At 37.2% G+C, this 13893-nt stretch overlaps 1 protein-coding gene across 1 annotated transcript; it reads left to right on the top strand.

Annotated features, from left to right (window-relative positions):
• Positions 1 to 12371: 12371 nt before the first annotated feature.
• LOC149242113 (uncharacterized) lies at positions 12372 to 12767 on the top strand. Its single transcript, XM_089370762.1, has one exon. It carries the CDS (start codon positions 12372 to 12374, stop codon positions 12765 to 12767), a length of 396 nt encoding a protein of 131 aa, XP_089226888.1.
• Positions 12768 to 13893: the final 1126 nt, after the last annotated feature.

Consider the following 13893-nt stretch of genomic DNA (forward strand, 5'->3'; position numbering starts at 1 on the left):
CAATTCCTCTCTAAAAATTAAAATACCTTACAACAAAAATATAAACAAAAATAAAAACTATGTCTACATACCAAAGTCCAATATTATCAATCAAAAGAAAAGTGTAGAGAGGGTAAATATATGAGATTATTGGTGGAAAAAAGATTATAAAAGCATATATATTATAATGTAACATATATATATAATTTTATTATCTATAATAATAATATTATGATACATTTTTTAATAGAATATATTATATAATAAAAATACCCGTAGAAGTTTCATTTAATGCCATGAGAAACAACAAAGGAGGTAACCCATTTTGACTAGTTTTTATTCATTTTTGGTTACTAAATTGGTTCTTTGCTAACTAAAAATAGATATAAAAAAACCCACATATTTTATTTTTAGTGTGGCCAACCCAAGCCACATGCCAAAGTTTTATGGGGTTATATATTGAGTTGTAAATTTGCATTGCGTAACTACGAATTTGCATGGAAACAAAAGACGAAAGGAAAAAAAATTGTAGCAAACCCAAATCAAAATTAGCAGCAACAAATCTGTTCACTTTGCAACAACAATAATGTATTTGTATGGATTTAAGTCACCTTATTTTTTTTTGGCATAGTATTGAAAATATGCAGAAACATGCAATAGCATATACAATGAAGTACTTTACAAATTTAACCTCCTATACATAATAGCAACACTTAATCAACAATGCAAAGGAGGAAAAATGAAAGGAGACACCAAATTTACATGGTAAAATTCCAATTGGGAAAAATTCCATGAAATGTTAATAGTTCCTTTACTACATTCATAAATCTCAAATCCTACGAAGAGCACCTCCACAAATACTTCACTACTTTACAAATATAAGAATTTGATATTTTGTGTTGTGTTTCTCATGGTACTCCCTTACCTCTATTATATACTAATAGATATTGAGGAATTACATCCCAATAATACATGTGAGATAATAAGCCCAGAGGGTTAGCTTAATTGCTTGAGTCCTTGTCATTAAAACTACTTTGCTATTGAGAGGTCACACATTCAATTCTCTCGACACTCTCAGGGCCTGGCTTTGTGGTTGAGCCAATAGAAAGTGATCCCTTGGGTGGATTTTCCTGTACAAATATTCTCTTGATGTAGTGATCACTTATCTTTGGGTTCCATGAACCACACAGAAAAAATAATACATGTGGGTAATCGAGTTTCACCTATTTATAGAATATATTATTACAACGGCATTTTACTCCATGGTGAATGTGGGATATATTTATTTTATATAATATTAGATTTTCTTCTAACATAACCTAGACATTATTACTTTTCAAAGGGACACATTCCAACGCTTCATTATCAACATATATTAAGAAAACAATGGATAGGGACATTGAGACCCGTCAATTTGCACATTATTAAAGAAGAAGATTGTGCAATCCAACTCAAGGCACCAAATGTTTCCTTGAATACTGCTAGAGAAAGGGGTTTTTAGATATTTAGAGATATCCATTGTGTTTATGGTGCATTGTATGACACTTTACCTAGCTTTGGTTACTGTAAAAAACTCATAAATTCTTATATACTTAGTATATGATGAAAACATATTTGTTTAAATATGATATAATTGAATCCTACAAATTAAAATTAACCCTCAACAAAGAGAATCAAGTTATGCATACAAGAATCCATTTTTTGGGAACTCTTAGTCTCTTGTAATTATCTTTCCTTACTATAGTTGGAAATTTCTTAATATTTAGCATAATCAAGTTATTTAACTATTAGGAGTCTTATTTATCTTGGATAGATAAATGCACACTCATAAAAAAATGAAGTAATTGAGGATGATAACACTAAAATTACAACTAAACTTGTTATTAAAAGTTATTGGATAGAAAGATTCCAATTTTAGGCCGACTTATTTTTGAAGTTTCATCATTTTCTTATGTCGTGGAAATTCTTCTTGAATTATTATTTTTCATAGGGTGGTGTACTTAAATAAAAATGAACAAATATGGTAAACATTAAATTAGTAAGGTCCTTAGATGATATTGTTTTCCTTCCTATTATTTATATACAATAAGAGTTATATGGTGGCAATGTTGCTTTTGTCTTTTTTCACATTGCCACTACATGGCTCTTGTTTATTGTGTAACATATGCAAAGTATCTATGTTGACATGAAAATAGATGGAAAAAAAATCAAATTTGATTTTACATATTAGATGTAGAGAGGACATACTCATCTCCAATACAATGAACCACAAAAAAGAGGAGAAGCAATATTGGCATATACTTAAAAATTTATTAATAAAAGACCATTTTAATGTGGACAATATAGCTGATAAAATAAAAACGTCAATGCAAATGTTATCTAAAATATTTTTATGCATATTATTTTATATTATATATTTTAAATTAAAATGTGTATATATGATGCAAAGCAATTAAAACAAAAAAGAGTTAAAATGTTTATTGGTTTATTGTTTCTTCTTCTCAAATTTCATAATTTTAATAAAGAATTTTTAGAATCACAAATTTAAAGTATGTAATTTATCTAATTATCCCAAATTGATTGAGATCTATCCATGACTGAATGAAAGGAATAACAAAATCATAGTTAAGATATTATAAATCTTATCATTTAAAGTGATGCAAAATGATTACAAATTGATTATGCTACAAAATTGAAGTTACCTATTATTTTAATAGAGTTAAACGGAAATCATCGTGGAAAATATTTGTAAATACATATTAATATTGGCTAAATAATTGGTGTTCTCAAATTTACTGATGGGTCAAAATAATTTTTTAAGGGACATAAAGGCATGCAAAAGGTTTAATAAATGTGTGTTTAAAAGAACTCGTTGGAAATAGTGTTTTTTTTTAAACATGAGATTATAGTGTCAATTTTTATTTTATTTTTTTTGGTAATGAAAATATAAATCATATATATATAAATTTAAATATTTTATAGAAAATTACAAATTTTTATATGTTAAATTTTATTTTGTTAATTTTTTTTATGTTTAAAAGAAAAATTGGAGTGTTAATATTTTTAAAATAATTCATGAAAATTCTATAAAGTAAATTAACTTTTTATTTAAAAATAAATAATTTTAATATTATTGCATTAAGGCTTTTGTGATCCATATAAGTTTTTGAGACATGTTTTTGACAATAATCACATCAAAATTCATTTGTCTACTTTTTGGAACCATCAAGTGTGGTTCATCCCCATGACAAGATGAAGAATGAGATGATAGAAACAAGTAAATAGAGAGACACGAGGTGTGTTAATGCATGAAATGAAAATAATATATTTTTCAAAAAAAAAATTGCCAGAAGATTTTCAAAATTTGACTACTTGCATAAAATTCTTAACATCATAATTTCTATCTATTTTAGAACATTTGTTGTCTAGATGTCCATGTGATACAATAGATTTGCATAAGTGATTGGATGCATGAAGCACAATGTAATTAATGGGTTTATGTGCTATTGAGTAGATTCCTTGAGTGATCAATAGTTTAAACAATTTTAGCAACCATTGATGACATGAATTCTTGCTCGACGAGCTCAAATCATATTTGGGTGATCCAAGGAGATCCCATTTAAGGAAAGCCAATGAAGGATGATGCCATAAAGAGGCATAGCATAGATATATATTAACTCTCGATCCTTGTGCCAAGATGGATCAAATCTCCTGAGGTGAAAACCTCTTTTTTGCGTGCAAAGCTCATGGAAAGGTTTGTGCCTCGGGATCTTTGATCCCTATTGACCCTCAATAGATATGGAGTTAAGATGGATCTAAGCTAGTTCTGGTCATGTGTGGCCAAGGAAATTCTATTGAAGATATGATTAATTTTATCAATAATATGTAAACGCATATAATATTAATATAATCATTTTAAATATGGTAAATATGTCTAAGATTAATCTCCTCATTTTAATTTTAAATTTTCTTAGTTACTTGAGTTTGTTGACATAATATATATTGTTTATAACATTAGTGATGAAAAATGATGAACTAAAATTTTGAATGCAAAGTGACAATGTAATAGTGTTAAATGAGAGAAAATATGAATAATAAGAATGTAGTCAATTACAAATAGTCTTCATTGTGATCAATCTCAAACTATTTTCTTCTACTACTCTTATTATCACCCTTGTTAGTTTTGTCATCTTTTCATATCGATTATATGAAAAAGACATTTGAAATCGTAAACCATTTAAATCTTTAGCTCGAGTAGTTGTAGTAAACATAATACAATGTCTCTCTTTCTCTCCAATATTAATAGGTTGAATTACTATAACACATAAAATCAATGTACATTATAAAAAAAAATCTTGTTACACTGAAATCAATGCACACCCTTAATCCAACCATTTTAAAATTAATGTACCATTATACATCCAATTACATCAAATTACAAGTCAACCTCTACACTGAAATCAATGCATCTAATGCAATAAATCAAATAAGATTAGAAAATAACATCTACACTAAAATCAATGTATCTGATGTAAGCAATCAATTAGGATTAGAAATCAACATCTACACACAAATCAATGGATCTAATGCAAGTAAGAAAATAGGATTAGAGACATACATCTACACTCAAATAATTTTGTCTAGTGCAAGGAATGAAATAGGATTAGAAATCTCCAATGAGAGTTTGGAATAACACACGGGAGAGCTGAAGCAATCAGCTAGGGCTACAAAAAATTGTAGGGATCATTTCTAATGGAGGGTGGCAGAGGAGGGAGCTCGACTCCCTCCTACAAAGACGTTGTTGCCAACAAAGGTAAAACATTGATGGTGAACAACATAGGTTTTGCGGATGAAAGGAACAGGAAGAATGAAAAGGAGACAGATGGGACAAAGACCAAGGACAATAGTAGCACAAAGAACAAGGAGGAAGAAGACAAAAGTTAGTGTTCAAGAGACAAAAAAGAAGGGACCTTGCGAACCAAAAGCAAAAATCACTCCTAGAGTGATATTAAATGATACTACTCTGTAGGTGCAAAGGGAACACATGGGGACCTATGCCATTATCTGTAAATTCATGGGACTATGGCTCACTTAAAAAATATTTATAGACGTGGATCAAGTAGCGCTCGAAACCCAAAGGAAGAATTGACCTACATCTTCGGTCAAAGGGATTCTTCATAGTTGTGTTCTCAAACATCGAATATAAAGATAGAATATTCGAAGAAGGACCCTACTTTTATGCAGTAGTTAGTCTCTATATGAGACCTTGGAGGATGAGCTTTGTCCCAAAGCGGGAGACTTTCTCTTCAGTTCCAGTTTAGGTAAGGCTCTATTCTCTACCTCTTGATTATTGGCAAACGGAATCGCTAGGTGCCATTGTCAATAAACTAGGACGTTTTGTCAAAGATTCTGAAGCCACAAGAAGAGGGAGATATAACTCCTTTGCAAGGATATCTGTGGAAATGGATCTATCAAGAGAGCTTAAGGATGAAGTTATTTTGGAAGTTTTTGATGATGAGTGGGTGCAGATAGTGGACTACGAGCATATCCCATTCCGATACCGTAGATGTCATGAACATGGACATCTATTCAGAGACTTCCCTCCCAGTAAAGGAGACAACAAAGGTAAACTTAATACAACGAAGGACTCAAAAAGATTTTAGAAAGTTTCAAGTAGAGGAAAAGGAGGAAAAAGGGGGCTAAAGTAACAACATAATGAGGGGCAGAAGGTCAGTCAGAACAAGTTTCAAGTGTAGGAAGAGAATGACGAAATCACAAGAGAAAACCAATCTCAAGAGGAAGGTCCTAATGAAAAAGAGAAAGAAGAGGACAATATACAATATCAAGATATTGGTTCTTAAAAAGAGACAATGATAAGTGAAACAAAAATGGAGATGGACCAGGAAATTACCCAAAGTGAAATAGATTTGGAAGATCATGAACTACAAGAAATTCTCGATAAGGAAAACCTGGATCTGGAAGGATTCTTGATGCAGGGAACCAAAGTAGGAATAGATTCATTGCCTCAAGAAGAATGCAACAGAATACAACCATTTTTTTTATGGAAAACTTAGGAAAGAGGGTTAGATAAAGATAAAAACATTCACAAGCAGGAGCACAGAGGTGTGAAAACAATGAAATCAACTCTAGGATTAACGACTATAAATCCAACAAAGAAGAGGGGAAAGAAAAAGAAAAATGAGCTCTTGATGGAGTGTGGAAAGCTAATGATAGATTCAAATAAGATGAAAGATCTAACCAGTTACTCCTTTATAAATATTTAATTATGAATTTCATATCTTGGAATATCTGAGGTCTAGGTAGTAAAAGAAAACAAAGAATGTTAAGTAACAGAATGAAACTAGCAATACCAGACATAATCTTCATTCAGGAAACAAAATGCTCCATTAAGAAATTAAAACAAATCTATAGCAAATGGCTTAATAGATTTGAGTTCCTAGAAGTTAAAGCAGAGAACACAGCTGGGGGAATTCTCACTCTATGGAACCCCCAAAAAATAAGCATAATAGATGCGGAGGCATCAACAAATTATCTATCAGTAATCATTCAAGCAGTGGGGGTTTCAGACACCTTCCTACTCACAAATTTTTATCTTCCTCAAAGAATAGATGAGAAATTCATTTTTCTTGACTCCCTCGTAGATCTTAGAAGTAGACATGAAGAAATACCCTGGGTCTTGGGAGGATATTTCAACATCATTAAATCTATTTCTGAAAAAAGGAGGTACCAGAATGCTAAGTAAAGATTTTGCAGCATTCAAATCCTTCATAGAAGATATGAAACTGGTCGACTCTGAAACACACAATGGCCTTTTTAATTGAAACAACAAAAGAAGAGGTGAGGCTGAGGTCAACTCCAAGTTAGACATATTTTTTATCTCAAAGGAGTTGATGCTCACAAATTGAGAAATAACAGCTAGAGTTCTCCCCTTTGGAGGCTTTGATCATTGGCCGATTCAATTAGAAATCAGGGGGATCGATTCTCCCAGGAATAGACCCTTTATATTTGAGAATATTTGGCTCTCCCACCGAGATTTCATAAGCAACATTGAAAAATGGTGGTTCAAATATCTGTAGATCCAGGGCACTAAAATGTTCCTCCTACATAAAATACTAAAGCGCATGAAACTCAGACTCAAAGAATGGAAAAAGAAGGATTTTGGTAACATTTTTGTGAACAAAAAATTAGTGGAACTGAAATTATAGGAACTAAATCAAGCACTGATCACTGATGGTTTTGATAAATTCAAAACTGAGCAATCTGATAAGCACAACCAAGAATCAAAAAATTTATGCAAACAAGAGGAAATATTTTGGAGACAAAAGTCTCGAGTTCAATGGCTCAATGAAGGTGAACACATTACCAGATTTTTCCATAGATCCACCATGGCCAATAGAGCACACAATAGAATCTCTTTGATATTGAATGAGAATGGGGAGCTTCAAACCTCTCATAAGAATATTGAAGTTTTGTTGGTACAACATTTCAAAGGCATCGCTAAGGAAAATAATCTAGACAGAGAGCAATGCATTAAGGAAATTACAAAAAATACCCCTAAGATGGTGTCTAGAGAGGACAATTTTAACTTGAATAAACCAGTAACTGAACAGGAAGTCAGTGAGGTCATAAAAGGTATGCAGAATGGCAAAGCTCTAGGACCAAATGGTTTCAATGTAGACTTTTTTAAGGCCTACTGAAATTTTGTCAAACAGGATATTTTGAATGTTGTGTACGATTCTATAAGAAATAGGACTATTCTAAAAGCCCTCAACACCTCCTTCATCTCCCTGATCCTGAAACAGGATTCACTCCTGACTGCTGATAAGTACAGACCCATTGCTTTATGCAATGTGGTATACAAAATTATATCCAAGATTTTGGCTAGCAGACTCAAACCTCTACATCCTTCTTTAATTTCAGGGGAACAATTTGGTTATGTGGAAGGAAGACAAATCCTAAATAAAATTATTCAAGCCCACGAGGTAGTTCACATGCTAACCAACAAGAGGCAGGCTGGTATGATGATAGAATTAGATATTTCCAAAGCGTATGACAAGGTGAACTGGATCTATATCAAGAAGGTCCTTACTGCTTTTGGTTTCGATCAAAACTAGGTCAGATGGGTTATGGCTCTAGTAACTTCTTCTAGCTTTTCGATTTTGGTGAATGGCTTGGCCTCAGAGATCTTCTCTCCTTCCAGAGGCCTCAGGCAGGGATACCCACTCTCTCCTTTTCTATTTATCCTCATGATGCAAGGATTGGACAGGTCCATTAATCACGCCAAAGCCCTGGGAAAGATTAAGGGACTCCAATTAATGGAGAATGGTTAGGCAATGACTCACCAACAATTTGTGGATGAAAACATGCTTCAAGGTATCCCCATAGTTAAAGAAGCTTCAACATAAAAACAAATCCTAAATGAGTTTTCCTTGGCTACAGGTATGGAATTTAATTGATCCAAATCAATTTTTTTTTTCTTAGATACTAACATTGCAATTCAGAATCATAGCTCAATGGTGTGTTATGAGAACTCAAGTGAAAGGATGACGGGGAGAACTGGAGCCTGACTGCTAGGGTTTTGTACTATTCTCAGACGACGCAGCCTGACCTGCACAGATAGCCATCGCAGACCTGACCCTGCACCCAGAAATCACTCAACTGCATTGTAAGGGAACGAAGGGCAAATGGATAACCCCCAGGGGGGGTTACGGCGACCTCCCCCATGGCAAACAAATCACAGCACCAAACTGAAAGAACGATACGCTTTGGATCGATCAACGAGAATGTGATCAACCAGGAGATCCCACACCAGCATGAGCGCAATGGCAAGGACAAACTGGAAAATAAGGTGGATGAAGAAACAGGACGGAATAACCGACCAGAAGATACCCCGAAGGTCTCCTCGACCACCTGCAAACCAACAGCAACAGATCGACCCAGAATCGAACTGTCGGGAGAGAAAATAGAAGAAAGAATCCAGTTTATGACAGATCATATGCTCATCGGAGAATTTATAGGGTTTTGGCCGACGGAAAAATCCCTACACAGTTGGATCGCAGCGAAATGGAAGCCTAAGGGCGATGTAACTCTGCAGCTAGGCCCAAAAGGATTCTTCACAGCGATCTTCTTTTGCTTGGAAGACAAATACAGAATCCTAGTTGAAGGACCCTACTTCTTCAACTCAGCCAGCCTATACTTAAGGGACTGGGCACCCAGATTCAACTTGGATAAGGAGGACCTCACATGGGCTCCGGTCTGGATAAGACTATACTCACTCCCAGATGAGTATTGGGGCGAGGATATCCTGAGAAACATTGGAAATGGTTTCGGGGAATACATAAAGGCTGCTAAAGAAATGAAAATGCGTAGATACACATCATACGCCCGCATCTGCGTCTTCATGCGCCTCGACAAAGCTCTACCAGAATCAATAAGTCTCTCTCACGGTGACTATGAATGGATCCAACCCTTAGACTATGAACATGTCCCGTTTCGATGCTGTAAATTCCATGCCATAGGGCATCTTTTTTGAGATTGCCTCCTGAATGTCAAAGCTACTACCCCTAACCCCTCTGACTCTCTTACCCATGATGGCTTCACCAAGGCCCCTACCCGCAAACGAGCTCATAAAAAGTCAACATCAGGGAAGAAACCCCAGCAAAATAATACCTCTGACCCTGCGGTCAGAAACAGCTTTGGAATCCTGGCTCAATCTGCGGAAGAGCAAAACACATCCTCTCCCCCCAACTCTGATATCCCTTCCTCCTCCACCCAGCCACCTCCTCCAGCCCCCTCCTCGAATCCACCTCCAACCAAAGTAGCACCAGACAACCCCTCGGAAAGCAAGGAAAAGAAAGGGTAAAAAGAAAATGAAATGGAGGTTGACGGATCCTCAGACCCTCTCCAAAGCCCAAACATGCCCACGGAAGAAGACAACCAGATGCAACGCATGGAGGAAGAATCGGAGAGTATAGATCTAAATGGATTAGACATATTGGAACTAGAAGTAGCATACAAAAAGAAATCTTATGAAAGCATCCCAGAGTTTCAGCTTAACAAACTGGAAATGGTTATTTCCAGAGCATACCGTCAGCACCAGCCTGGTATCCAAGCAGGAAGCCAATGGGATTTAGGCCATACTCCAAAAGACTCCAAAAAAAGAGGAAGAAGAACTGATCTCCAAAGAACAATAGCAGTAGGGAAGATCGTGGTAGACTCAGGCAGGTATGCTAAGCTTACGAAGTACTACAAGCCCTCTACCAATAGTGAATCATGAAGCTCATTTCATGGAACCTAAGAGGGCTCAATAGCCCGAGAAAACTTAGAATGTTAAAAAATATGTTAAAAATGGAAAAGCCACAAATATGCTTTGTCCAAGAGACAAAATGTAACAGCTCAACTCTAGAAATGATCCTCTCTAAAGCCTGGCCAGGATGTCAATCGGTGGCTGTGGATGCCTATGGGGCATTGGGGGGGGGCTAGCTGTCGCATGGAACTCCAAAGCACTTACCCTCATAGACTTTCATGCTTCTCATAGTCTAATTCAGGCTGCTTTCCACATAATAGGCACGAATATACATGGAAATCTCTCGAATGTATACTTCCCTCAGGAAGCCAAGGAAAAAATTGCTCTCCTCCAAACCATAGAATCTCTTAACTCTAATAGAATGTACCCGCTCTGGATTGTTGGGGGGGATTTTAACATAATAACAAAATTGGAGGAAAAGATTGGGGGCAGAAACAGGCTGGAACAACAAAACACCCACTTTAAAGACTTTATCCAGAACGCATCCCTGATAGACTTACATTTTTGCAATGGCACTTTTACATGGAGCAATCGAAGAGCAGGCAAGCATCAAATAGCCTCCAAGCTAGATCGGTCTCTAATCTCAGACAACTCGATTCACTTAGGGGGAGACTTCTCGGCAACCATTCATCCACACTCAGGATCTGATCATTGGCCAGTTGCCCTTCAATGGCAGTGTCCTAGCAGTACCACAAGAAGACCTTTTTGCTTCGAGGAATTTTGGTTCACCCATCCCTCACTGAAATATTTGGTTCACTCTACATGGACATCCTTCAGGCCTCTAGACAGCTCCAAGATGTACCAGTTCCAATAGAAACTCAAACATCTAAAGCTCTGCCTCAAGCGATGGAACAGAGAGACATTTGGAAACATCTTCAAGGCGCAACAAGATCTCCAAAAAGCTCTGAAGGAACTGCACCAAGAAATAAGTACAGAAGGCCACACAGAGAGAACGCTTAAGGAGGAGCAGCTCATCCAAAATCAGCTTGAGGAGAGAAGAAAGCAGGAGGAGATATACTGGAAGCAAAAGTCCAGAATCAGATGGTTAAAAGAAGGAGAACGAAACACCAAATTCTTTCACAGAACCACTATGCAGCGTAGAATGTGCAATAATGTCCCTTACATTCAAAAGTCAGGAGGAGAAAGGGTAGAACATCAAGAAGAAATTGAGAAGGAATTCCTCAACCACTTCAAGCAAGTCCATCAAGAGCCTGATATCAACAGACGTCCTGCAATTGAAAGAATCATACGCAATGTGCCAAAATTAATCACAGTGGAGCACAATGAACTCCTCCTCAGTCCAATTCAAACACAGGAAGTGGACGTAGCTATGGCTCAGCTTAAAGAAGGTAAAGCTCCCGGCCCGGACAGTTTCACCACCACTTTCTTTCACAAGTTCTACGAACTAATAAAATTGGAAGTATGGGAAGTGGTTGAGGAATCGCGAGTGAATCACTCACTGCTTCCCTCACTTAACTCCACCTTCATAGCCTTAATCCCAAAAGAGGAGGACTCGATCTAACCGGACAAATTCAGACCGATCGCATTCTGCAACGTAATATACAAAGTCATCTCCAAAGTCATTGCAAATAGGCTAAAGCCCCTCTTGCCAATGCTCATTTCTCCGAAATAGTCAGGATATGTGGAGGGGAGACAGATCATGGATGGCATCATCATCTCGCATGAGATCATACACACTCTCAAGTACTCAAAACAGGCAGGTATGCTCCTAAAACATGATCTTTCCAAAGATTTTGATAAACTCAGCTGGGATTATGTACAACAAATGCTAACTGCTTTCGGTTTTAGTCCCGCATGGATTCGGTGGGTTATAAGCCTTATCTCCTCCACTAGCTTCTCCATACTCGTGAATGGGATCCCCTCTCGACCCTTCGCCCCCTCCCGAGGCATAAGGCAAGGGTACCCTCTATCCCCCTTCCTCTTTGTATTAATGGCTGAAGGACTGTGACGTCACATTAGTAATGCCCTTCACACTCATCAGCTTAGAGGTCTCCCTATTCATCAACTGCTTGCCATTTCCCATCAACAATTTGTTGATGACACCATGCTCTTTGGTTACCCCTCCGTTCAAGAAGCTTCCAGATTTAAAGTCGTGCTCAATGACTTCGCCGAAGCCTCTGGAACTAGCATCAATTGTTCCAAATCGCAGATCTTCTTCTTTAATACCCCTCTGGTTGTTAAGTCTGCTATAGTCCGCATTTTGGGGTTCCCTATTGCCACCCTTCCCTCCATATACCTCGGAGCCCCCCTCACTGTCTCCGCCATCAAGCACTGCTCATGGCGCAACCTTATTGAAAAACTCGAATCTCGTCTCAACCAGTGGACACACAGAGCTCTGAACTTATTCAGTTGTGCAGTACTCATAAAGGCCGTTCTTCAAGCAATGCCGCTGTACTTATTTTCCATCGTGGCGGCACCAAAGTGGGTCCTAAAAGACTAAGGAATATTCAAAGAGGCTTCCTTTGCAGCAAAAATGCAAATAATCGCAAATGGGCACTAGTCAAATGGAGCACTGTATGCAAACCAAAAGCAAAAGGAGGCATTGGTCTACGAGATCCCGAGCACAGCAATGCCATCATGGGAGACAAAATATGGTGCCAATGTCTCACCAGTCCAGGCAAACCCTGCGTCACACTATGGACGGAAAAGTATGCCCACCATTGACCCCAGGAAGAACTCATCAAATTAAAGCCCAATGATAAAGGATCGCTAATCTAGAATGCAGCCAAAGAACACTATCAAATGATTCAGCAGCACAGTTTCTAGGAAGTAAGAAACGGTCACACCACTAGATTTTGGACAGACGCCTGGAACCAAATGCCTATTCTTAGCAATGTTCTGAACCTACTACTGGACAGAATTGCAGAGGAGACACAACAAGCTAATATTAGGCAATACTGGGCTCAGGACTCTGAGAAGGGCTTCACGATTTGGAAACCGGGTAATCATGTACTCTCAAATGAAGATCTCTAAATTTCCATGGAGCTGGAAAGGGAACTCAGCAAAAGGAAAATTAGGTGTGACGAGAGTAGAGACATTCTAAAGTGGGGATACTAACCGAAAGGAGCTTTCACCAGGTCTGAGGCCTACAAAATCATATGCAATGACTCCGCCACCCAGGACCCAATCTGGAGTAAAATATGGAATTCGGGCTCCTGGACCAAAATCTGTTATTTTCTCTGGTTGGTAGGACATCAGAGAATTCTAACCTGGGACAAGCTTAGAAGAAGAAAATTTCATGGCCCCTCCATCTGTTTCAACTGCAGTGCCCATGAGGAAACTCTCCAACATCTGCTGGACTCTTGTCCCCTGACAAATCAACTCTGCGAAAAGGCGAGCTTTCGGTGTAAAAGAAGATGTAGACTTGAGAATGACATCACGAATTCTATACAACAGTGGAAACAAGACCCTTACAAGAGTGAAATCCTTAATCATCTTTGGAGACTAGTGCCCGGGCTAGTTTTGTGGAGCATATGGAAGGAGCGAAACAAGCATATTTTTAAAAATTAGTGCTCCTCGATAGACAGCATTTGGAACCTGCTCTGGAGAAATCTTCAGGAGACTCT

The sequence above is a fragment of the Pinus tabuliformis genome, chromosome 8 (genome assembly GCF_031772625.1).
Source record: "Pinus tabuliformis cultivar Carrire ecotype Pingquan chromosome 8, CPIR1, whole genome shotgun sequence".
Classification (NCBI taxonomy): Eukaryota; Viridiplantae; Streptophyta; class Pinopsida; order Pinales; family Pinaceae; genus Pinus; species Pinus tabuliformis.

Coding starts and splice junctions, on each gene's coding strand:
- LOC149242113 (XM_089370762.1), top strand. CDS start 12,372: ATGCTCTTTGGTTACCCCTCCGTTCAAGAAGCTTCCAGATTTAAAGTC.